This window comes from Sarcophilus harrisii, chromosome 2, assembly GCF_902635505.1.
Source record: "Sarcophilus harrisii chromosome 2, mSarHar1.11, whole genome shotgun sequence".
Taxonomy (NCBI): domain Eukaryota; kingdom Metazoa; phylum Chordata; class Mammalia; order Dasyuromorphia; family Dasyuridae; genus Sarcophilus; species Sarcophilus harrisii.
In genome coordinates, this window is record NC_045427.1 from 422,159,167 (window position 1) to 422,186,194 (window position 27,028).

The 27,028-nt window shown below is 39.9% G+C and overlaps 1 protein-coding gene across 1 annotated transcript in view; it reads left to right on the plus strand.

Annotated features, from left to right (window-relative positions):
- The first annotated feature begins 3,102 nt into the window (after positions 1-3,102).
- The window catches only part of MMP24 (matrix metallopeptidase 24), a 58,598-nt gene continuing 34,672 nt past the window's right edge, over positions 3,103-27,028 (plus strand). The window contains exons 1-4 of the mRNA XM_031953905.1: positions 3,103-3,491; positions 14,252-14,400; positions 21,854-21,970; positions 23,806-24,110. Coding sequence (XP_031809765.1) covers positions 3,282-3,491; positions 14,252-14,400; positions 21,854-21,970; positions 23,806-24,110 — 781 coding nt within the window. The 5' untranslated portion in view covers positions 3,103-3,281. The remainder of the gene's footprint in view (positions 3,492-14,251; positions 14,401-21,853; positions 21,971-23,805; positions 24,111-27,028) is intronic.

Below are 27,028 nucleotides of genomic sequence, written 5' to 3' on the forward strand. Positions count from 1 at the left end.
ATTTTAATCACCCATTAATTATATAATTAATAATATATAATTAAATTCATTAAATACTTTAATAAATATAAATGAAAATGAAAAATAAAAAGCTTTAATTTAAAAAACCACTTATTGGTGTAGGGAACTTAAAAAGACAGGTTTGCTATTCCCTACTTCTGGAATTGTGAATTAATTAAACTATTCTGGAAAAAAAATTTTGAATTAGAAAAGAAAAATTACTGAACTATTCATGCCTTTTGACCTGGAGGCTGGAACCTAGGACTCTTTGAGGGAGCATTATAGGGTAGTAAAAAGAGAATTATACTTCGAGTCAGAGTTGAATTTGAATCCCAGCTCTATTGTTGAAGGTTGTTGGGAAAACTCTTTGAGTCTTAGTTTCTTCATCTCTAATAGGAAAAAAAGTGTTGGATTTGGGATCAGAGGATCTGGAGACACATTCTGGCTCTGTCAGGTATTACTTGTGTGACCTTGGACAACTCATAGCCCCAATGAGTCTCAGCTTCCTTACCTGTAAAATAAGGAGTTTGTACTAGATGATCTCTAAACTCCCTTCTAGCTATATAGCTATAAGACTATAATCCTCTAATATAAAGGAGATTAGTGGCAGCCAGAAAAGACATATCACAAAAAAATTGGAAACAATATGTTTCAGGGAAATGACTTATCAAATTGTAATGTATAAAATTGGAATTATACTCAAAGGACTATAAAACTGTCCATACCCTTTGATCCAGTAGTGTCTCAACTAGGTATGTATTCCAAGGAGATCATAAAAAAGGGAAAAGGACCCACATATGCAAGAATGTTTACACCAGCCCTTTTTGTGTGGCAAAGAACTGGAAACTGAGTGGATGCCCATCTGTTGGGGAATGACTGAATAAGTTATGGTCTATGAATGTAATGGAATATTATTGTTATATAAGAAACAATAAGCAGGATGATTTTAGAAAGGCCTGGAGAGACTTATATGAACTGATGATGCTAAGTGAAATGGGTAGAACCAAAAAGACATTCTTACACAGCAACAAGATTATGTGATGATCAACTGTGATGGACTTGGCTCTTTTCAACAATTAGTTGATTCTAGCTACTTTCAATAGACTTGTAATGGAGAGATGCATCTGCATCCAGAGAGAGGACAATGGGGACTGAATGTGAATCACAAGATAGTATTTTCTTCTTTTTTGTTGTTGTTTACGTGCTTTTTTTCTCTAATTTTTTTTTTTCCTTTTTGATCCAATTTTTCTGTGCAGCATGATAAATGTGGAAATATATTTAGAAGAATTGTGCATGTTTAACCTATATTGGATTACTTGTTGTCTGGGGGGAGATGGGAAGAAAGGGGAAAAATATGTAATACAAAGTTTTGCAAGGGTGAATGTTGTAAAGTATCTTTGCATATATTTTGAAAAATAAAAAGCTAGTATAAAAATTGTGATTCATGATTAGAATGAAATACGATTATAATATTATTCTATAAGAATTAAAAGGAATTCAGAAAAACAGGCAGATTTGTATGAATTAATAAAGGGTAAGATAATCAGAACTAGGAAAATATACAATACTTAATACATAATGTAATAAAAACAACACTGAGAGGTAGTTGAATTCTGATTCTTTGTAATGACCAATCTTGACACAAGAGAATAGATGGTGAAACAAAGTTTTCTTCTATTAATTGAGAAATGGAGGACTAGGAATGTGGAATACAGTATTATCATCTTGGCAATTTTTACTTGTCCAATCATGAGGAAAGTTGCAAGAAAGATTATCATGAAAGGACTGTCATGTAAAAACAAAAGCCCAAACTTGAAATTAAAAGGAAAAGATCCATTGTTCAGATATATTCATAATTGTATTATCTGTGATTTTTTAAAAATCTGGAAACAAAATTTATGATTTGTAATTGTGTAGCCCTACAATAATTAAAGAATGACACGTAGGAAATTTTTAGAGAAACACGGGAACATTTGTTTAAAGTAATTCAGAGTAAAGAAAACAGAGTCAAAGGAAAAATATATATAAAATGAAGAGGTAACAAACCTCTGGTGAACTACAGCAGTTATTTTTCATGTTCTTTTCTCTAAACTATTTTCAGGGTTTATACTTTCTAGAAAAAGGGCAGTGTTTGGGTTTGTTGTGCTAAAACAACTTTTATCAATAATTGTAAAAATGAAAAATAAAATGAGTGGATTGGGTGAGATTGTTTTGGGATCTCGTAAAGCTTGAAATCCTATATTTATTATTGCAGGGGTATAGAGGCAGACACTTAACTAAGAAGGAAAGTATGGAATTGGATAGGAAATGGATGAAACATTGCTTGGTACATATCACCCTCTTGTAAGCGCTTCGAAGACTCCCCATTGTTTACTGGATAATATATAAACTCATATGAATGGCATTCAAGGGGCCACAAGCGGCCATCTCGTCCATTCCTCTGTCTCCAACTTACTTTTACACATTTGTCACTCGCTTTCCTTCTTTTACTCTAAACAGACATAAGCATTTCTGCTTTGGGTTTTTCATCTCGCTCTCATCTCACTGATCTCCTCTCCACTTACCTAAATCTGATTTTTCAAGGCCAGCTGAAATCTTACCGACTCCAAGAACTCCCACACTGCCTCTGCCCTCAGCAAGAGCTTTTTTCTTAGAGCGGGAATAATATTCACTTCCGCACTGAGTAGAGCCTGTCTGGGAATATTAGTACCCTTTTCTCTTTCTGCAATCTTCCGGATTAAATTGTGAGCTCTCTGAGGGTAACGACTGTCTCAAATCTTTTTTGCATCCCCAGCATCAATCACATGCCTCTCTCCTCCCTAGGGGTTCCCCTCAGACTCTTTCCCAAGGAATCTCCTCTGCCCCCTTCCCCAGGACATTCCCGCGGACTTTACTCGGGGTGCAGGGAGTTGGTGGATGCAGACTACTAATCTTGCTCCAAGCAGTGCTCCCCGTTTTAAAGACCGGTCATCCCGGAGTGGCCCCGTGGGGGGCGGGGACGCGCCTGACTGGGGGTGGGGCTGAGCCTGGGGTGAGAAGCGGGAACGCGCCAGAAGGAGACTGGAGCAGGGGCGAGGACGCGCCCGCGGTAGCGGGGACGAAGGCGGGAGGGCCGGGCGCGTGTCCGCGGCGCCGTGACTCGGCGGCTCCGCAGCGGCTGCAGCGGGAGGACCCGGCCGGAGCCGCCGCCATCGCAGCCGGGCCCCGCCGCCCCCGCCCCAGCCCGGCCCCGCCGCCGTCCCCGGCCCGGCCCCGCCGCTGCAGCTACCGCCGCCGCGGAGATGCTGAGGAGCCGGGGCCGCCGCGCCCTCGGGCCGGGCCGGAGCCGGAGCCGGAGCGGGAGCCGGAGCCGCTGGCTGCCCGCGCTCTGCTGTTTGTTGGGCGCCGTGCGGGCGGCGGCGGGGGCCGGGGCCGGGGCCGGGGCCAGGGCCAAGGAAGAGGCGGCGGCGGCGGGGGCAGGGGCGGCCCACGAGGCGTCCTTTGCGGGCCAGGTGCGTACAAGCTGGGTCCGAAAAAACGGGAGAGGGACAAGCGATCCAAGTCTGGGGTTTGTAAGGAGGGGACTGTGACCGGGGAGGGGGGTCCGACCCTGGGCCCTGTTTGCTAGACCTGCTGGGAGAGGCCCAGGGGAGTTGGGGACCAGGGCGGGGTTCTGGCCCCGGGGTTCAGCCCGCCGGGAGCACGTGAAGAGTGCGGACACGGACACGGTCATGGTCATGGGCCCATTGAGGGAGGGCCTCTGGGGCCCAGGTCACGAGTTGAGGAAGGTAGCAAGTGGTGGGGAGATCTATTGGGGTCAGGGTCGCGCTTGGTTTGGGACTCGCGGAAATGTCGAGATTACGAGTTCAGTCTCGAGTGGGGACGGAGTGCTGTGATGGAGAAAGGAAGGGAGTCTGTGGGGACTGGGGCATGGGAGTTCGGACTCGGAACCTAGGCGTTGTGCGCGCCTTCAGGACGCACAGGAGGGAGCCTCCTGGTTCAGCACCATGGACAGAGGCGGCGCCTGGAACAGCCTGGTGTTGGACTGAGGCTAGTTAGGGCTGGGCAATGATCCCCGAGCCGTTGCCTCGAAAAAGGGAACCTTATAAGAATACCGAGAAGGGCCACCACCGTCTAAACTCGGGGGAGAAAAGTGGGGAGTAGAGGAACTAGAGGTTTGGAGAAGAAAGGAGAAGATGTACTTGGAGGCTTTCGTTTTTAGTTTCTTGGTCTCTCCCTCCCCTGTGGAGCCCAAGGTTCTATAACTGGGATATCTATCCACGAGCTGGAGGAAGGTTTGCTGGAGGGCTTGATGATTCTCCCCAAATAGGAAGTCAGAATTTAGGGGAGTTCTCAAATGTCTAGAGGTTTTCTACCCAAATTTAAAATTCTTTCTGTCTTCAAACTCAACTACTTCTTGCAGGTCATAAGTTCTAGGTTCATTTCCCCCTTTGCGAATTTTCTTTTATTTATGTTGAATTTATGTGGAGTAGTTGGAAGACCCCTGTTCAGGGAAGAAAGAGACTCAGGTTCTAGTTCTGATCCTGCCATTGACACATTGTATGATGTTGGGAAAGTCTTTTTCCCTCTTTAGTGCCCAGCATCTTCCTTTGCAAGGTAAGAGGATTGAATTAGACTCTTTCTAAGAGGTCTTTCAGCTCTAGGAAGAATTATATTCAAACCTGAAGATTCAAAGATCTTCTGTTTTGCAAAGCATTTCACTCATTGCCCTCTGAGGTAGATAGTGCAAATAAGATTATGCACATTTTTTTCAGATATGGAAACTGAGACCTAAAAAAAGGTCAGTGGTCTGCCCAAGGCCATATAAGTAGTAAACTGGTAGCCCAAATTTAGATCCTTTGATTCCAAATTCAAGGCTCTTTCCATTGCATTTGTGATCCTTTTGATCTTTGAAGCTTCAACTAGTGTCCTCAAAAATGTTTTAGGTGAAAAATCCATGTTTATCTCTAAGAGAGTAGGAAGAGGAATTATCTTGGCACCTGATTTTAATAGTTTGAACCAGATGAAATCTTGTTCCCTATAGGGCAACTCCGTAGAATATTCAGATGTTCCAGTTTTTTCCAGTTCATTTGTGGTAGAAAACATCCAGGCTTGCTTCCAGTTTGATCTGATCCCCTAGTGTTCCTTAAAAAAAAACTTTGGTTTCATTCATGGTTCAGTTAAAATAATATTTGGACTCAGTTTGGCGTTTATCAAATTAGTTCAGCTAGTCCTGATTTTTAGGTCATGGTTCAGTTCAAGTTTCCAATAAAAATACTACATATCTTCTCAAGTTTTAATTAGCAGAAGTGTATAAAGGACAATACCTTACATCTGTATATAGGATAGTGTATCTGTATAGTGTTTTACCATTTGCAAAATTTATCAAATATCTAATTAAATATTTAATTAAAAATTAAATTTAAAAAAAAATTAGGAAAGAGACAACATTTGAAGGATAATTGAAGATGACTGCAGGACATTCCAAGCATAGGTAACAATCTGCAAAAAGACATAGAGGTCTGGTAGTGGGAGATGGTGGCACATCTTCAGGGGAATAATATTCACTATGAGTGCAGTAGAGTACATGATGGAAAGTGGTAAGATAAAGCTAAGAAGGATATAGTCATATTTTGGAATCCTTGAAGCCAAAGAAGGCATTAGAATTTTATTCAGCAGGCAATAGCAAGTTATCAATAGTTTAAGGTGACTTAAACAGTAATGTAAAGGATGATTTGGTATGAAAAACTTAGCTACTAAAGGCTAAGACACTGTTGCAATAGTCCAAGTGAGAGAGAATGAGCCATGGAATTCAGTTAAGGCTAGCATTTTCACATAAGTTTTATCATCTGATCCTTCTAACCTCTATAAAGGCAGAGCAAGGCAAATGCTACTAGCTGTTCTGTATAGTTGAGAGAACTGAGCCACAAGAGATGTAACTTGTCTAAGATCATATAGGAGAACCAATATAGGAACTTGGGGATCCTGAATTCAGTGCTTGTTCAGTTATGCCATGTTTCCCCTCATTGCCACTCATAATTATTATGATTAATGCTAATACTTAATGCTAATTAATGCTAAAACTACATTCCTAATGCTTTTGATATCTATAATCATAGAATATCATATATGAAATCTATCTTGGAAATAACCTAATCCAAACTAACATTTATGAAAGGAGGAAACAAAAGGGGTCTAAATCATCTTTGACTTACTTATTCTTTTTTTGTGTCCATTAATAGTTTCAGGCAACAGATATGAATAATGGTTATCTGACAATTGATATTTGTCACTGTGAAAGAAAGAGAGCAGAAAGTGGTGTTCTCCTCTCTTTGGGAGAAAATGGATCCACTTTTTTGGCTTTACTTTGAGCTATAGGAAGAATTAGCACATCCTTTGTGCTTACTGTATAAGAAATTTCCTCCCCCCCCCCCCCTTCCTCGGGCCCTATCCTCACTACCATCATGTATTACCTCAGCTGAACTCCCTACAGACTCAAGCAAGGGTGTTTGCTCTGGCCTCATGGACATAGGCCAAAGATATTGTGCAAATCCCAGTGGAATTCTCCCTATGGAAATTTTAGTGCTCCCCTTGGGAGGCTAGCTTGGTGCAAGTTAGACGTCAGAGTCTAAGGATGACCTGGAGCTTTCTTTTTGTAATCAAAAATTTAGGAAGAAGAAAAAAAACAGTTGTGTCAGAAACAAACAAGTATTGTGACTTTGAATCATAGACTCTCAGTGCTAGAAACAACCAAAGGGTGCGTCTGGCCTAATTTGCACCTGAGCATGAATCCCTCCTCTAATATCCCTATTAATGTTCATCTAGCTATGGCATAAAAAGACAGATTGCTCATGCCTCCTTTGTTATTGGATGACTCTGATATTTAAGAATTCTATATCGGGGCAGCTAGGTGGCATAGTGGATAGATCACCAGGCCTGGAATCATCTTCCTGAATTAAAATCTGACTTCAAACACTTAGTAATTTTGTGAACTTGGGCAAGTCACTTAACCCTGTTTGCCACAAATTTCCTTATTTGTAAGATGAGCTGGAGAAGGAAATTGCAAACTACTTCAGTATCAGAAATGGGGTCATGTAGAGTCATACACGACTGAAAAATTACTATAACATTTCTTATACTGAGCTTGATTTTTACTTCCCTCTCATAACTCAGTCTGTGGCTGTTCCTGAAGTGTTTGGGTAGGCAAGCCACACCCTAATAAAAAACCTCCAATATGAATCTATATGAAACCTTAGAACTTTTGTTAGATCAAGGAATTCTGTTGCACAAAGTGTGCATGTTAATATAACCCTATTTAGACTTTAGATTGTTTCCTTCTACTGCTGAGTGAGTGTTCAGTTTCAATAGTGAATGGGAATCTTGCCTAATCAATGAGCAGTCACAGGTTCTCAAAGAGGGAACCTTTGTCTTGGTTTATAAGAAGTCTGAGAATCCAGGTTTGAATTCTAACTTTGATATTTACTTTTTGTGTGACTGTGGGCAAGTCATTTAACCCCTCTATCCTTCTCATTGTCAAAATAAGGAAGTCTGATTGGATGACCTCTCAGATCCCTTTCCAAGTCTGAATCCATCATTCTATCATCTCTTCCCTCCCCCTTCCCCATTTCCCCTTTTGCCTCCCTTCTCCCCTGGCCGTGAGCTATGGACACTTATTGTCACAGAATTTGAAGTTGGAAGAAACACCAAATATCAGAGTGGGACAGATCCTTGGAACATAGAACATGGTTCTGAGAGCTGGAAAGGACCTTTTAAGTCACCTAGTAGAACCCCTTCATTTTATAGATGACAAAACTGATGCCCAAAGAACTCGTGTTTTGCTCAAGTTCCCATAGAAAGCAAATAACAGAGATGAGATTTGAATCCAAGTCTTCTGATTAGAAATCTTGTGTATTTTCCACATTATACCATGTTGTGTCTCAGGATTACCTCCCCAAAGAGAGAAATCTTGCCCAAGGTCATATAGAGAGTTTCTAATAAAGTTAAGACTAGAAATCCTGACTTCTATCTCAGGGCTTTTCCTATTACCCTATATTGCCTCATAAGCAGAACTCAAGAGTCTGCCTGGATCCTGTGCCGATGTTATAATGGAAAAAGCACTAGCTTTGTAGCTTAAGTTACTTGGGTTCAAATTCTGAATTTGTCCTTTACTGTCTGGTGACTTTATATGTCCATCATCTCCCTAGGTATCAGTTTCCTCATCTGTAAGAATTGAGGGATTGGATTATATGGCCTCCGAGGTTTCTTCTAGCTCTCAGTCTAAGGTCCTGTGATTCTTAGTCCCCCTTCCTGGAAAAGGTGGGTTATAAAGGCTTGACTGTTTTGTCATGGCCATAGCTTTGGTATTAGGTACAGTCCCCTGGAGTATCCTAACTGGACTTCAATCCTGGGCTCAAACTTCAATAGTTTGAGAAGGCTACCCACCTTCTCAAGTAGTTCTGTTACCCATCTTCTAAATCCTGCTTCGTGACTGAAAAAAAACAGGAAAGTTTTTCTCTCTCAATCTCTATTTCTGCCTTTCTGTCTCTTTTTTCTCTGTCTCTCCTCTCTCAGAAATATCGGTGACAGGAAAGTAGAAATAAATAATTTTTTTATTGAAAAAAGTAATGTAATATGATTTTAAAAGAAACAATTAAAAGGCCATTGGATCATCCATTCAGAGAGGTGAGTTCGACTCTTCTCTCTACTGCTGCATGCTAAGAATTTGGGAAAGATAGGCCCTTTTTCTGAGCTCATCTTCCTCCTCTGTAAATACAGGAAGTTAAGCTAAATGATCTTCAAGATCTTTTCCAGCCCTAAATCCTATGAGTAAGTGTCCACAGGGTGTCTTTTGGAATCCTGCCTTTCGTCATGTGATCAACTTCCCTCCCTCTGCCACCTCCTTCTGTCCTCTGATCTCTGCATGAATTATGCTCTTAACTTGGGCCTTCTAGGTCTCAACATTCTCTCTCTCCTCTCAGCTCCTCTCACACCCCCATTTCAACAGCTTTCCCTTGCAAACCTTTGCAACTGCCTCATCATTTTATGGTGCCCCACACCACACTGGATCTCAGATCCCTGCAGAATGGCCAGAATAACTCCACTGGGCGTATTATCTGGACCCCTCTCACATTATTTACAATACCTTGTCTCTCTTACTAGACCATAAACCCCTTGTGAAGAGGAGACAGTAGGGTGGAATACGAACTAGAACCTGAGCTTAGAGTCTTTCATTTTGAATTTGAGAATCAGCCCTACCATTTCCTAGCTAGTATGCCTTTGGGCAAATCACTTCTTAGCCTCAGTTTCCCCCCTTGTAAAATAAGATTAATAATTCCTGATTTCTTTCCAAGGCTCTAGTATAGCTCAAATAAGTTGATTTTTGTAGAGCATTGTAAATCTCAAAGCACTATATAAATGACACACTATGGAAAGAATGCTGAATTTGGAATCAGAGAACCTGGTTTTGAATCTTTGCTCTGCCATTTACTTTCTGTGTGATTTTAAGCAAGACACTTAAACTCTACAGGTTTTTACTATCCTTATCTATAAAAATAAAGAGATGAACTAGATGGCCCTTCTAGCTAAATCTAAATTGGCCCTTTGATTCTGGCTGTGAAGTGGGATTGTTTTCCTTTGCTGGGTTTTGTGAGAAACAATCTTAATTACAAAACATAATAGTTTACTGCTCTATACAGTTCCCAAGTGCCTCCCCAGTAGTAAATTGTATGTGTGTGAGTGAATGCACCTGGGTGCATATATACAGTATAAATTTTAAGTCCTCAGGGTCTACACTAACATTTGCTATTAGAATCTAGTTTTATTAGAATTTAAGCACCTCTTAGCAGAGAGACCCCTGCATGTTTATCATATCAGACAAGCAATACTAGTGTTTAATAATTACTGATGCTATTGTTTAGCAGGGTGATAATGATGATGAAGATGAAGTTGATAGTTATTGTCTCTACAATCCTTGAAGACTTACAAAGTGCTTGCCTCACAATAATGCAGTGAGATAAGTAGCAAGTATCACTCTCATTTTACCAATAAGGAGACAAAGCTTCAGAAAAATAAAATGACTTGCTCTTGTTCACACAAGTACTTGGGATTCCAACTTAGGTCTGCTTAATCCAAATCCATTGCTTTTGGGGATAGGAGCCAAGAGAGATGGCAATTCATAGAACACCTTACAGAATAGATCATCCAAGGGTAGTAGCTATTGTCATACTTAAACAGATTAATAAAGTTCTAAACAATAACAACAAAATGTATAGGATAAATGAATCATCCTACAAGTTGTTTAGATATGTTATCAATTTAATTTTATTTAGTAGCCAAAAGAGATATTTAAATCTTTTAAATAATCTTGGCTCTGCCCCTTTACCTCTAGGACCATGGATGAGATACCTACAGTCTCTGAACTCCATTATCCTCATCTGTAAAATGGAAGGGTGGAGTAGATGAGAGCTCTCTGAAATCTTTCTCAGCTCTAGAATTATGATCCAAAGTTCTAATAGGATTTCTGGTTTCATTAGTGTGGTTTCAGATGCCAACCCTTTCACATCTCAGTAGACGGTCTTCATAAGTTTCTTTGGCCAAAGAAGTTTATCTTTTGCTGGCTGGCCTTCTGGTAAGCAGACATAACTGGGCTAGTCACCAGAATAGAGACATATAGTCTTATCATAGGTTGGTATTAGGAATCTTGGTAGGGATTGTCATAATTTGTATTCCACAAAATATAATTAGAAAGAAATTAAAATAACCAACTAGTAAATGTGTACTGTTTACAGAGCAGTATACTGCTTTAGCAGTATGCTAGAGGGTGGTAATATAAGATAAAGCTGCAAAGGTAAGTTTGCACCCGGTCAGAGGGGGCCCTGAATGCCAGTCAGAGAACTTTGAATATTAATTGATGGGTAATAAGGAGAGACTAGAGATTTTTGAGCACAGTAGTGAACATTAGCAAAGGGAGAAATTTATTCTTGTAGCCTTTGATATCTGCTATCTTTAGCCTGGTATCTTTAATAAAAGATAGATTGGAGGAGGGAGGAGCAAGTGGAAGTGGAAGTGGAAGTGAAAGAAAAAAAGAAGACCAGTTAGCTAATTTATTAGTCCTAGCAGGTAATATCAACCTATACTAAGATGATGGCATTAAGAACAAAGAGAAGGGGACAGATGTGAGAGAGACTGTAGAGTTGGAATCTACAGAATGTGGTAATTGATTGGATGTGAGAAGAGAGAGAAAGAGTCAAAAATCAACACAAGATTGCAAATATGGGATCCTTGGGTGAATTGTGATGCCACAGAAGGGAAGAAATGTAGAGATGATGATAATGAACACACATATGTTGAATTTGGCCACGTGAGATGTTCAGATGGAATTGTGGTACTTGGAAATACATGTCTGGAACTAAGAAGAGAGGTAAAGGCTAGCGATAGAGATCTATAAGTTAATTACATAGAAGTTAAACCTTTAGAGAAAATGAAATGGCCCAAAAAGTGTAATAGAAAGAGAAGAGAAGAAGGAGAGGAGCAGACTTCTGAGGAACATTACATGAATTGGTTACAGAGAGGGTAGGAAGGCTGGGAAGGAGAAAGAGAAGGAACAGGTATTGAACAGTTACAGTAGAGAACGGTCAATAAAATAGTGAGTGGACAAAAACTATTAGCAAAGATTCGAAGAGAGGATATCACTGATGTGAAAGAGAAGGCACTCTGTGTAAGCAATTTTCAAATTGTTTAACAGTAAAGAAGAAGGAGGAGGAAGAGGAGGAGGAGGGGAGCTATAGCTCCCTTCTATAGCTATAGCTATAGCTCCTCAGGACCATTGGAGAAAGATCTCAGAGGAGGGGAATTAACTTTACAGAGGAGCAAGAACTTCACTTCTGAAATCAGAATGAAGGAGAAGGGAATGAGTGACAATGCCAGTGAGTCAAAGAATGGAGGAAGAAAGCAAAGAGAGCTCATGTTGAAGGGCCTCTGTATTCTTAGTGTAATAGAAGATTAGATCCTCTAAGCATTTGGACTTAGGGTAGATTGGGAGCAAAAGGAGAAGGTTGGTGGAAGGAAGAATGTGATAAGGAGTATTATTAATCAATCAATTATATATTGCTTTTTTCCATGAACTCTATAATCTAGCCAAACTGGCCATCTTACTCTTGCTTATATGATGTTCTATTTCCGTTCTACTTGTCTTACCCTGGCTCTCCCCCATGAAGAAGGTAGGAGAGGAAATTGTGGTAGAAGAATGGAATTTCGAAGGTCTGTATCTTGGACTTGTCACAGTTCTGGAAAGTGGTGAGAGGTCAGTAGTATAAATTAATACACTGACATTAGAACATGGTTGAAGCAGGCTGGAGGATAATATCATTGGGTTGAGGAGATTGAGGGATTGTGGAGTCTGGCCTTTAGTGAGAGGCCATCAGCATGAATATTCTAGCCTCTCACCATGATGGCAGGGGATGGGATGGAAAAGAGGACCATAAATTCATATACTAAAGTCATTAAGAAAGTTGAGAGAATAAGCTGGGGCCAAAATCAGAGAAGAATTGAAAAGAGGAGCTACAGGTCCCCAAATTATGTATATTCAACATAATTAAAAATAAACTAAATTATTTCCACTTAGTCACTAATGATGTTCAAATAGCTCATCACTCAGCCAATAAGAACAACTCAATCATTAAGTACTTCAAGATCTGCAGAGTGCTTTATTTACATTACAATCATTAGATTCCCTGTCAGATTGCACAATTGTCAGGTTGTATAAATTACTAAAATAATTCTTAAAGAACAGAATGTATTAGACCTAAAGAACAGAATACTAGGACTCTCTGGGGCCTTTTAGGTATGAGTCATCTGGAGAGCCCTTTCCAAATAGATGTGGATTTACCCCCTTTAAGTACCAGATCTTTTATTTTAGCTAGTTGGTGGGTATGGATCATACCGGTATTCCCTTCTTAATGAAAGCACTAAGCATTTGCAACCATGAGGATTGCTAGGATTGTTAGAACAGGACCTAGTGAAGCTGACTTGGGTACCTGTTTGCCCCTGTAATGATTAACTTAAGGTTGCTATCTTTTGGGAGTTTTTGGGTCTTTTTTCCCCCTAATAGTTTTCATATCCTCTCCCTCCTATTCTATCTGTCTAGATAAGACTATATCTTGCCTCTAACAGTTCCCTCTACACTCCCATCCCACTTCTAAATTCCTGTGGGTTAGAAAATCAAATATGCAGCAAACTTAATTTGTTAGAATTGTGTGTAAAATTAGAATTATTGAACCATGAATGAAGGATTAAGGTATTCCCAGGAGTAAAGTATATAAATTTTGATTCATGGACTTTGTGCCAATGATTTTAAGGTTTTTTTCTGAGTACCCCACTACCCCATCCACCATCCTTGTACTCTCCCCATCCCAGTAGATGATCATTTCTTCTAACCAGTCTGGAACTAAAACATTGTGGTTGGTGGTCTGTCTGAAGCTCCAGTCAGTAATAGTTTTTCTACCTGGAACCTAAAGATACATAAATTACATTCTTTTTTTAAATCACATTTAAAATCATAAGGTCTTGGAATGGGAAGAAATCTTTACAATAACTTTAAAAAACTTTAATAGTATTTATTTCCAAATATATGTAAAGATAGTTTTCAACATTTGTTTTTCTTCTTCCCTTCTTTATCTCTCCTTCCCAATTGGGACAGCTAGCAATCTGATATTGGTTAAATAAGTGCAATTCTTTTAAACATCTTTCATGTTTGTCATGTTGTGCAAGAAAAATCAGACCAAAAGGGAAAAAAAAAAACCATGAAGAAGAAAAAGCAAGCCAACAAAAAAAGGTGAAAATATTATGCTTCAATTCATATTCAGTCTCCATAGTTCTCTTTCTGGATACAAATGGCATTTTCCAGTCCAAGTCTATACAATAATCTTTCTAATGTGGAATCATTCAGTCTCAGTTAAAAAAGCGTACAGTTTTCAAGGAAGTCAGACCTTCCAGATCCTAACCGGTTGTGTGTTCTTGATGTCTCTGTCCTTGTCTTTCTGTCTCTGTCACTTTTTGCACACACACACACATACACACATACACACACACACACAATACATATGTAAACATTGCATAATTGCATAGTATATATGTCTGTCTCTCTCTTCATTTGCTCTCCTCTCTGCCTCCTTCCCCCAGGATCTTTCTGCCTATATCTGTTCTTTCCTCTCCCCGTCTTTCCCACTTTCTTGATCTGTCTCCTTCATCTCCATCTGTCTCTCCTTTTTTACAGAGCTGGTTAAAGTCTTACGGCTATCTGCTTCCCTATGATGCCCGGGTACCCTCGATGCCCTCAGGGAAAGTCTTGCAGTCAGCGGTCACCACTATGCAGCAGTTTTATGGGATTCCTGTCACAGGAGTGTTGGATCAGACAACAATCGAGTAAGACTCCCATGGGACATTGCGTCCCTTAGCTTTTCAGTCTTCCCTCTGAACATGACAAGACAAGAAGCCTTCCATGTTTTTCCTTCCTGCTGTTCTCTCATTCCATGCCTGCTCCTTCGTTGGGGTCTCAAGGGCCTTCCTTCCTTTCTGCCCTCTGATTCATTCCCTCTTCTTTACCCCTTCCAGTCACTGAAATCTTTCAAATTCATTGACTTAGCCCAAATTCTGTCTCCTCTGTGAAGTCTTCCATGACTCCCCCAATCCACATTTGAGCTTTCCCTCATTTGAGTTCTTCCTGCTTTTATCCTCAGACCCACCTAATGGGTTCCTTTGTCCCCCATTCAACCATGACTTCTGTGAGACCAAGACCTCTTTCTTATTCTTCTCCATCTCCTTAAATGGCCTAGGCCAACTTCTATGTGCAGGAAGTAATCAGCTGATCAGGAAGCATTGATTAAGTGCTTACTATGTGCCAGGTCCTGTGATAAACCTTCATCAAATATTTATTGAATAAATGAATTATTGAAAGTATGAATGAATGATCCACATGAATCCTTAACAAGAGAATTTCTATATTATCAGATCTATTTACTAGAACAAAAGACAGAAGCTCTTTGGGAGAGTAGCCATGCTGTCTATTAGGGAATCAACAGTATGAAACTACTGCAACTATGAATATATTTAATATTTGTTTATTATAACATATAACAAAATCAATACTTTATGTACTCAATTCTACTTAGAGGTAAGAGGGAACTTAGAGATCATCCAATAGATTTTGTTCTGCAAGTCCCTAGTGACTCTATCATATATTCTTGTATATAATGCTATTTTTTTGATGTCCTATTCCCCCAACAGACTGACTGTAAGCTCCATGAGGGCAGGGATCCAATTTTTCCTTTGTTTTTTAAGATGAAGAAAATGGGATTCAGGAAGGGAAGTGACTTGTGCAATATCACACACAGGTAGCACATAATTTATTCTGTTCTAGTATTAATATAATGAGTTGCTGTCGTTTATGTAGTGTTTTGCATCCCTGATCTTACTTGATCCTCAGAATAGTTGTGAGAGGTTCATAGCTCAGAGTGTTATTAGCTTCATTTTAAAGACAAATAAACTGGAGGCTGCAGTGATGTACCCAGTGTCACACTAATAGTAAGTGGCAGAGCCAGGACACTAATCCAAGTCTCCTGACATCCATTGATTACACCTGCTCCTTCCTTTGGTGATCCCAGCAAAAGTAGAAGCTACACTCTCAGGGGCTATTATCTCTTTTGAAACTACCATTCCTATAAGACTTTAAGCTTCTGTTATAGGCTTCTCAGCACCTTGACTTTGAGGGTCCTTCCTGGCTCAGGGAAGAAAAACCACAGCTTTTTCTATCTAGAGAAGGGACAGCCCTGTGAAAGCATACATATCTAGCCTGAGACATTTTATCTCCTATCACCATGGTTTTGTATTAGCCATCTCTCAGGCCTGGATTGCTCTTCTTTACTTCTTCTTAGAACCACTTCCCTTTAATGTTCAATTCGAGTGCCATCTCCTATAAGACCGTCCACCCAATCTTCCCTATTAATAGTATTTCCCCCACAAATCACTTTGAGTTAATTAATTATTTTAATTTTTATTTATTTATTTGACAAGGCAATTAGGATTAGGTGACTTGCCCAAGTTCATAGAACTAGGAAGTGTTAAGTATCTGAGGTTGGATTTGAACTCAGCTTCTCCTGACTCCAGGTATCTACTGCGCCAACTAGCTGCTCTTGAATTTATTTCACATGTAAATATAATAAATAAATTTTATGTAAATAAATAGCATTTCCCCTTGGTAGGATGTAGGCTCTTTGAGGGCAGGGATAGTTTTACTTTTGTCTTTATCTCCCCAATGCTTAATACAGAATTTGAAACTTAGTAGGTACTTGATAGATGTTTGTTGAATTAAGAGAGTCAAGTCAGGAGTACTGAGTTCCATCTCTCAGTGCTGTCAGTCCTTTCTCTGGGAATCTATTTCTCCATAAAGTAAAAGAGGTGGAGTAGATGCTCTCAAAGACCCCTTCCAACTCTTAACATTCTATCACTGAGCATAAGCCTGAATCGACTGAGGCTCCCTTAGAGAAGCTGGGACTATTTTGAATCCTGGTACAGTGCAGCAGGGCAGAGCAGTACATGGCAGGGAGACGGCCACTGCTGAGGGAGCACCTGGCCTTAATTTCTTCCCTGTTCCAGAAAGACACAGGCACATTGGCTGGGGTTCAGCTAAGAGCAGTCAGATGGTGGGAGGAGGCCAAGGGGATGATCTGGGTAGAGAAGAAACCACTTCCCATTTATCTGTCTGTCAATCATCAGTTTTCTTTCTGGTGTCTTTGGGGATGTGGGGGAAGGTAAAGGCTGAGCATTCTCCTCATCTTGCAAATGAGGCAACTGAGGCACAGAGAAGCATTTCAAAGTTACACCTAGATCAATGTAGGGTTGAAAGAAGAAGCTCAGGATTGATAAGAGAACTTGACTAACAATCTAAGGCCTATATTTAAAAAACATTTCCCCCACAGTAATCCTTTATATATATGTATATGTATATATATTTATATATATACATATACATATATGATTTTTATATAAAACTTTTTATTTTCAAAACACATTCATAGATAATTTTCAATATTCACTCTTGCAAAACCTTGTGTTGCACTTTTTTCCTTCCCTTCCCCCCATTCCTTCCCTAGACGGCAAGTAATCAAATATATGTTAAACATGTGCAATTCTTCTATACATAATTCCACAATTATCATGCTGCACAAGAAAAATCAGGTCAAAAAAAAGTGAGGAAGAAAACAAAATGCAAGCAAACAACAGTGAAAAAAATGAAAATACTTTTGTGATCTACACTCAGTCCTCATAGTCCTCTCTGGATGCAGATGGCTTTCTTGATCACCATCCATTGAAACTGGCCTGAATCATCTCATTGTTAGAAAGAGCCATGAGCATTAGAATTGATCATTGTATAATCTTCTTGTTTCTGTGTACCATGTTCTCTTGGTTCTAATCACTTCACTCAGCATTAGTTCAGGTAAGTCTCTCCAGGCCTCCCTGAAATCATCCTGCTGATCGTTTCTTACAGGACAATAATATTCCATAACATTCATATACCATAACTCATTCAGCCATTCCCCAACTGATGGGCATCCACTCAGTTTCCAGTTCCTTCAAAAATAAGTTGCTACAAACATTATTGCACATGTGGGCCTTTTCCCTTTTTTATGATTTCTTTGGGATACAGGCCTAGTAGAGACACTGCTATATCAAAGGTACCCACACAGTAATCCTATAAAATACAGCAAATATTTTTCTTTTTAATTTTTTGTTTAGTCCTGTGTTTTCATTAGTATAAGAAATTTCTGGTGTGGAGAACTTCAGCCACAAAAGCAGCTGGTAGATAGAGTGCTTGGCCTGAAATCAGGAATATCCGAGTTCAAATGTGAACCACTCCATCACCCCCCGTCCTCAAGCAATCCACTTCACCCTTTTGCTTCAGTTTCCTTAACTATAAAGTGGCGATAATAATAGCATCTATCTGCCAAAGTTATTGGGAAAATCAAATAATATGATATTTGCAAAAAGTGCTTACCACAGTGCAGGTTACCCATAGCAGGTGCCATATAAATGATTATTCCCTTTTCCTCCTCCCTGCTACTATCAACAGAAACTCATCTGTAAATCTATAATCTTAGAGAGATGCTCAGGTCACTGAAAAGTTAAGTGATTGATCCATGGCCACAGAACTTGACCCAGAGCTTCCTAATTCCAAAGTTAAGTCTCTAGCCATTGTTCCATGAAATAATATTATTATCTCTGGTATTATCTCTGAGTTATAGATATGGAGAAAGTGAGGCCCACTGGCCTTGCACACTTACTAACTGTGTGACCGTTATGCAAGTCACTTAACTCCATCCCTTTGTGTGTAAAATGACCTAGAGAAGGAAATGACAAGCTACTCCAATATTTCTGCCAAGAAAACCTCAAATGAAGATCGGATACAATTGAAAATGACTGAACAACAACATAGAGGAAGATTGGCTTGCTTAAAGTCCTAGTGAATTTGTGATGAATTAGAAACTAGAATCTAAGTCTCTCAACTTCCAGTTTGGGGCTCTTAGATATCCTACTGGAGCCTGTCAACTCCACACCAGTACATATTAAATACCTACTATGGGTCAAATCTACAGGAAGCCTTTTTGACTCTGTGTACTTCAATGCCATTCCTATGTTGATTATTTCAAATAGATCTTGTCTATAGTTTGTTTGTACATTGTTGTTTGTGGGGTCACAAACACATGGAAGGCATACTAGCTCAAAAGTGTCATCCTCTGAAACAGACCCATAGATATGGGTTAACCATATGTAGAAATCAACTTGGAATTTGTTGAAGTTCTGTTGACCTAATGAAGGTGTCAATCAATCAGCAAGTATTTATTAAGCATCTTCTATGTGCTAGGCACTGTGCTCAATGCTGGGGATACTGAGATAGGCTGAAACAATTCCTTTTTTAGAGGAACTTATATTATACCTGGGTAGACAATCTATATGTATGTAAGTGCATATAAAATATTTACGAGGTAAATACAAGGTAATTTGGAGAGGAAGGGGAAAGGGAGGGAAGACTCACTAAAAGCTGGGATAGGAGGGTGAAATGAGGAAAGTATTCATGAAGAGAGAAAGTGATGTTTTAGCTGAGTTTAGAAGGAAGCCAGGGATTCTAAGAAGCAGAGGTAAAGAGCATTTAGGGCAGATAGAGCACTGGGTCTGGAGTAAGGAAGATCAGAGTTCAAATGCTTTCTGAAATAATGGAAACAAAAATGACACTGAAAGGAAAACAATCCTAATGACACTCTTGTCTTGGAAGAACATTGCTTTTCTTTCTGTAGAGAGGTGGGGCATTGAGGATACTGAATGTTGCATGCACTATAAGAACAGATCAATAATATATATCAGTTGGTTTTGCCTAAGTGTTTTTGTTATAAAGACTGGTCTGTTGGGAATTAGGGGACATGCTTGGAGATATCTGCGCTCTATAAACAAAAAGCATTGGTAAACCACATTATAATTATTTTTAAAAGAATTGCTAAGTATCTTCTCAAATTAGAGCCCACCTTTACCCCGCCTCCAACCTCCAATGGATAGAACTGGGGATAAATCAGCACAGCCATATAGTGTCATAACTGGGGCCAGCCATGATACAATGGAAGTTATCACAGCTTCCTCAAATTCCTTTTCTACAAGATTCTTACCTTGAGGACGTGCTTGGGGGAGTCCTTCACAAGTTGGCTGTAACCTCCCTTTTCAGAACTCTGGTCTAGATAGATGAACCTTTATGGTGTTTCTCACATACAACACTTATCACCTGTCTTCTGGCCTTTTTACTAATCTTCTTTCATGCATGAAAAAAAGGAAGGGTGGGAGGTAGGAAGGGGAAAAAAGAAAGAAAGGAAAAGAAAGGAAGGAAGGGAAAGCAAGAAAAAGAAAGGAAAGAATGAAGGAATGAAAGGGAAGGAAGAAGAGAAAGGAAAGAAAGAAAAAGAAAGAAGGTAGGAAGGAAGAAAGGAAGGAAGGAAGGAAGGAAGGAAGGAAGGAAGGAAGGAAGGAAGGAAGGAAGGAGGGAGGGAAATAAGCATTTATTAAGTGTCCACCATATGTCAACCACCGTACTAAGTATTATATAAATGTGATCTTACTTGATCCTTGCAATAATCCTGGGAAATAGGTGCTATTATTATTATTTTAAAGTTGAGGAAACTGAGGCAGAGGTAAGTGACTTGTCCTGAGGGGTCTCCGAGACTTCATTTAAACTCAGGTTTTCCTGGTTCCAGACTCGGTGCTTAATTCACTGAGCCACTTAATTGTAGTTTCCCCCTATCAGTTTCTTAGGCAAGCAGTGTCCCTAGAGTGGAGGAAGACTGCATAACTGGATGGAAATTTCCCTTAAGAATAGTCAGCTCCCTCTGTTCTGATTCTCTACTTGCCATGTAACCTTCTGACTCTTGTAATTGGGTCTCCTGAGTGGACTAACCCACTAGAGAAAGAACCCTGAGCATTTAGGTGGAATTGGAACTTGAGCCAGGCAGGAATACTTCTCAGCATAAGTTAATATGCTGCCATCTAGTTTATTAATTAGTCTTGTGGGGTTGGTTAGTGGAAGTCTATTCTCCAGAACCCTGAGTGAGGTGATAAAACTTGAGTTCCTGAAGGCCAGACCCAGATTCCATGACAACTCCAATCATCACCACCACTTAAAGCATAGGCTGTCCATTTATCTAGTTAGCTGGCCCTTCCTACCTATAGCAGATTAGTTGTATCAGTAACAACTTAAAAGCAATCCCAGACTGCCTATATACTGTGGTTCTATGCACAGAGCCGCTTGTATGGACAGCATGGTAGGAAAAAGCAAGAAAGGAGAATCTTTTCTCCTTCAGAACAGGACCTGGAAAACCATGCTGAGCTATGGAAACCAGATGAGCTACAAGTTTTTCTGCAAGACAGGAAAGAGGCATGCTGGTCTTTGCTATTTAACTTTCTATGTACCTTTGGGTAAATTGGTCCTACCTCATTTTCTTCCTCTATAATATTAAATACAATAACAGTTCACAATTACAGTTATGAAACCCTTTACATCCATTATTTCATTCCCATTCCCTAAAAGCCCTGTGGTGGAGGCTGAGCATGTATAATTGTTTCCATTTTACAGATCTGGACACTGGGAAACTTGAGTATCTCATCTAAGAGGATGATCATCAACCAGTCAACAAGCCTACTATAATTAGATACCTACTGTATGCTAAGCACTGTCTTAGGCACCAAGGATAGAAATACATGTAATAACAATAACAACAATAATGACAGCTAGTATTTATGCAGCATTTGAACATTTGCAGAAGAGCTCTCTTTGGCATGTGCTATTATCTACATTTTATAAATGAGGAAACCAGAGTGGAAAGAGATTTACTACTTTGCCCGAGATCCCACAGGTGGTAAATGTCCGAAGAATGATTCCATTAGACCACCTCTCTGTCCAAATCCCTATCATCAAAAAGTTGTACATGTACAAATAGCTGCCGATAAGTTATAAGTGGCACAACTGAGACTTAGAAATGTTAAGAGCCTAGATTTGTAGCTGGAAGGGACCCTAGAGGCCACTGAGTCCAAAGCCCTTTTGTTACAGATGAAGAAACTAAGACTTGCCCTAAAGTGGCAATTTGGAGATTTGAACCCAGGGCTCCTGGTATCCCATGTCCCAGTGCTCTATCATTTATACCACTCAAATCTAGATTTTCTGTCTCTTAGACCACTCCATGGCACTGCCTTTCCTAATGATTTCTAAGGTCCTTTCAGCCTTGACTTTGGTGCCTTTCTCTTAAAAACTCTGGCCAGTGTGTAAGTGTACATTTTCTCTGCCCAGGTGGATGAAGAAGCCTCGCTGTGGTGTCCCCGATCACCCCCACCTGAGCCGCCGGCTCAGGAACAAGCGCTATGCACTGACGGGGCAGAAGTGGAGGCAGAAACACATCACCTACAGGCAAGGGATATTCACTCTACTTCTCTACTTGTGTTCTTGCTTAGTGGGTCTGGATCCACTCTCAAATCCAGAGGAGAAGGTAGCTCTCGGAACTGACTGGGATCTGACACCCGCCCTCGTTATGGAGAGAATCAAAGCTTAATGAGATAAAAGGGCCAGCACTGTGGGATGTGGGTGGTGGAAAAGTCAGGGGATCAAATGTCTACTTTTGACTCTGCTAGCTTTTACCTGTATGAGCAAAGTTCTTTCTCTGAGCCTCAGATTCTTGGGGTGTAAAATGGAATTGGACTAGTTAGTCCATATATGTAATGACAATAACAGTTATAACAATAGCTAATATTTATGTAGCATTTGAACGTTTGCAGAAGAGCACTTTATGTCGGGTGCTAAGACTTTTTCCAGTTCTGTAGCCTACAAGTCACTGAGAGTGCCCCAAACTCTGACTTGATGGGTGTCCCATGCACTCATCCAAGGAATATCTATATAGAAGAATCTGTATCTGAAAGGCTTTATTCTTGGCTACCTTCTACCTGGGTAGACAATCTATATGTATGTAAGTGCATATAAAATATTTACAAGGTAAATACAAGGTAATTTGGAGAGGAAAGGGAAAGGGAGGGAAGACTCACTAAAAGCTGGGATAGGAGGATGAAATGAGGAAAGTATTCATGAAGAGAGAAAGTAATGTTTGAGCTGAGTTTAGAAGGAAGCCAGGGATTCTAAGGATGTGTGACCATGGGCACAAGCGATGAACTTTCCATCCCTAGAGGTCTTCCAGAGGAGGCTGGACAACCTCTTGTTGTAATATTAAAAAGATTATTTTTGTTCAGATGCCAGTGGAATTTGATGGCATCAGAAATGTTTCCTAGAAGGAGAAAAAAAAATTTAGAATACAAAATTTTGCAAAAGTGAATGTTGAAAACATTTGTATTGCTGAATTTTATTTGGAAAAATAAAATATGAGAGAGAGAGAGAGAGAGAGAGAGAGAGAGAGAGAGAGAGAGAAATGTTCCTTTCAGTTCAGATTCTATGAATGGAATCAGGAGCTGGATAAACTTAGCTTGCCCCAACCAATTCTCAGGGCTCAGGTCCAGAGTCCAGACTGGACATCTTCAGGAGTTATTACCATAGCCCACAGCTAATCAAACTTATTCAAGAATGGAAATTTAAAAGGCAGAAACTTATATTCTGTTCCTTAAGAGGTAGAGGAAAAGAGCTCGAAAAGTTCTGGGAGCTGAGTTAGGAGGTTTGGGATCTAGTCCCAAGTCTCCCCCACTGACTTACTGTGTGAGCTTGGGCAAACCTTCTGTGGGCCTCAATTTTTGTCAGCTGTTTACAGCAACTCACTTTTATATTAGCATTCTGAGATTTGTAACAAGTATTTCTGAACATTTTCTAATTAGATCCTCTAGATAGCCCTGTGAAGTAGATATCATTATCTCAAATTTGTTGATTAGGAAAATGAGATTTAGAGATTAAATGATTTGCCCATGGTCACACATCTGGCAAATACTCTTAGGCAGTTTTCAGACCCCCAAGAGCAACATACTCTCCACCCTGGCCCAACATGCCTCCTAGTAAGTTCTACAATACCTCCTTCTGCTGAAGATCAAATGAGATGATGGATGGAGTTCGACTTGCATCCTGAAGGTTTAATGTGATTAAACCATTGAGAGGAGAGAGGAGGAGGTGGATCCATTGAGAAAGAAGGAGAAAGGAACTGCTGCAGGAAGAAGTGGTCAAGCCTAGAAACAACTGGGCCATATCCTCATGGCCTTATTCTTAGTCCTGAGAGGGTCGACCTCGCCCTCACTGACCTTTTTCTTTCTCACCAGCATTCACAACTACACCCCCAAAGTAGGCGAGCTGGACACACGGAAGGCCATCCGCCAGGCCTTTGACGTTTGGCAGAAGGTCACTCCGCTGACATTTGAGGAAGTTCCCTACCACGAGATTAAAAGTGACCGCAAGGAAGCAGACATCATGATTTTCTTTGCCTCTGGTTTCCATGGTGACAGCTCCCCCTTTGATGGTGAAGGGGGATTCCTAGCTCATGCCTACTTCCCTGGCCCTGGGATTGGTGGAGACACTCACTTTGACTCTGATGAGCCTTGGACATTGGGGAACGCCAACCATGATGGTAAGGCCTGTCTCAGGCACAGGGTGACAGTATCTCCTTATTCAGGGGGAATATACTAAGGGCTTGGGGGATATGATGAAAATTAGACATGGTTGCCTCCTTTGCAGAACTGCCTATCTAAAGAGTAAAATATATTCAATAAACATTTATCCAGCAGTGCCCTGATGCAGATATGGAAAAGGATATAAAAATAAACAGACATGACCCCTGTTCTTATGGAGCCAGTGGTATGAGGGAGGGGTAGATTTGGTAAGGGAACAACACAGAGAGACAGAGAGAGGGTTTTAATACTAAATGGAACATAAGGCATAAGAAAGGTACACCCAGAATGCTATGCAGATTCTGAGAAAGGAAAGAACATTTCTATCTGCATGATCAAGGAAGGTTTCAGGAAGAAGGTAGGTCTTAAAAGAAAGGTAGAAATAAAAATATATGTAAATAAATAGTGAGATGTTTTTAGTCTGGAGAAGACCTAAGGAAAATGTAAACACTATCACATTCTAGATTTCTGTGGAAATACTTGAAAGACTGTCATGAAAGGAGATTAGGCTTCTTAGTAGAAGTAGGAACAGTAAGAAAAGGCTAAATGGAGGAAGACTCAGCTTCATGTGAGGAATAGTGTTCCTAATAATTAGAGCTGTTCAAAAGCAGAAGTTCCCTATTACTAGAAGTCTTCAGGCAGAGACTAGATGATCATTTTTCAGGGTTATTGTAGAAGGTTTCCTACTTCAAGCACAGCAAAGATGTGACAATCTCCAAAGGACTTTCCACCTTTAAGAGTCTATTCTGAGACATAAATTGGTCTCTGACTCCCATCTCTCCATCTTCTGCGAAGTATTAAAATAATCTTACAAAGCAAAACCCTGACCTTGTCCCTCCTCACCTCAAGAATCTTTGCTGACTCCCTTTTGTCTCTAAAATAAGATAAAGCTTCTCTGAAGGGTCTTAAAAGATCTTCCCAAATCAGCTCCAGACTGTCTTTTCAGACTGATGGAACATCACCCCCTTTCTGTGTCCTGCCCTGACCTCACACTTTATGGTCCATCCAAGTTAGCTGACTTGCCATTCCCTTTATACAACATTCTATTTCTCAGTTCCATGCAGGCTCTTCCACCAACTAGAGATGCACATCCTGCTTCCCTCCCTTCCGTTCTTAGAGTCCCTAGCTTTCTTCAAGGTTCAGGTCTTATACTTTTCTGCTTTTCTCTAGTTAGCATTCTCTCCTCTCCTCAGATTATTTTTGCAGTCACTTATCCTTTACATGTTCTCTTAAGTGGTTCTCAAACATTTTGGTCTCAGCACCCCTTCACACTCTTAAAAATTATTAAGAACAAACCAGAGAAATTTTGTTTATGTGGGTTATAACTATTGATATTGGTTCTATTAGGAATTAAAGTGGTTAAGTTTTAAACATGTATTTCTTCATTTTAAAATAATAACATTTTAATGAAAATAACTACATTTCAGAAACAAAGATTAGGCAAGAGAGTGTTTTTGTTTTACATATTTTTGCAAATCTCTTTAATGTCTATCATAATTGAAGACAACTGGATTCTTCTAGCTTCTACATACAATCTGTTGCAAGAAGTTGTTTTGATGGAAGTATATGAAGAAAATCCAACTTCACACAGATATGTAGTTGGATAAGGAGGGAATTTTTAATAGATAAATGATATCAGTATTATTATGAAAATGATTTCAATCTTGCAGATTTCTAAAAGGATCCCCAGACCATCCATCCTTGAAGGTGAGGGCTACTTTGCCTCATCACCTAAAGGTGCCTTACAAACAGAAAATGCTTAGCAAATATCTGCTCTGATGAACCAAATCAGTTCCATTTGTTCAGTAATGAATAGAACCAGTTACACCCAGCGAAAGAACTCTGGGAAATAAGTATGAACCACTACATAGCATTTCCAATCCCTCTGTTTTATCCGCTTGCATTTTTTATTTCCTTCTCAGATTAATTTTACCTTATTTCAAAGTCCAATTCTTCTTGTGCAGCAAAATAACTGTATGGATATGTATATATATATTGTATTTAACATATACTTTAACATATTTAACATGTATTGGTCTACCTGCCATCTGGGGGAAGGGGGCGGGGGGAAGGAGGGGAAACGTTGGAACAAAGGTTTTGCAAGGGTCAATGCTGAAAAATTACCCATGCATATATCTTGTAAATAAAAAGCTATAATAAAAAAACAAAAACTAAAAACCAAAAATCTACTTTGCAGTCCTGGTCTAGAGCTCTGTCTCTGATAAAATATGAACTGAGAAATGTAGTGGATGAGTGCCAGGCCTGGAGTCAGGAAAACTAATTTTCTTGAGTTCAAATCCCACCTCAACATCTCCTAGCTGTGTGACTCTGGGTAAGTCACTTCACTCTGCCTCAGTTTCCTTATGTGTAAAATTAACTGAAGAAGGAAATGGCAAACTACTCCACTAGTGTCTTTACCAAGAAACCCCAAATAAGATCATGAAGAGTCAAACACGACTGAATAATGAGAAGTATACAATGGAAGGCCCACCTTTATCATAATCTCATAGATCTCATCTTCCAATATATCTCAGATTTTCTTTAGTAGTATGGTGCTGCCACTCAGCTTTAAGGGAGTTCTTTTGTAAGAGGCAGACACAAAATCATGTGCATTTTCTCATGGTTGTGTTTCACAACCTTCTTCTGAAGGGAGGTCTCAGCAAACCTATTTGATTAGGGAATATTCTCCTAGAATAGAGACTCTGATGGACAATGCAGGGATGAATTCTAGAGCACATGACATTAGGAGGGACCAAGTATCAAAGTGGATTGAATGCTAGATTTAGAGTGAAGATATTGTGTCTCAAGCATTTACTAGTGTACGTCCCCTTGATCAAATTATTCTTCCTCAGTTTCTTCATCTGTAAAATGGGAATAA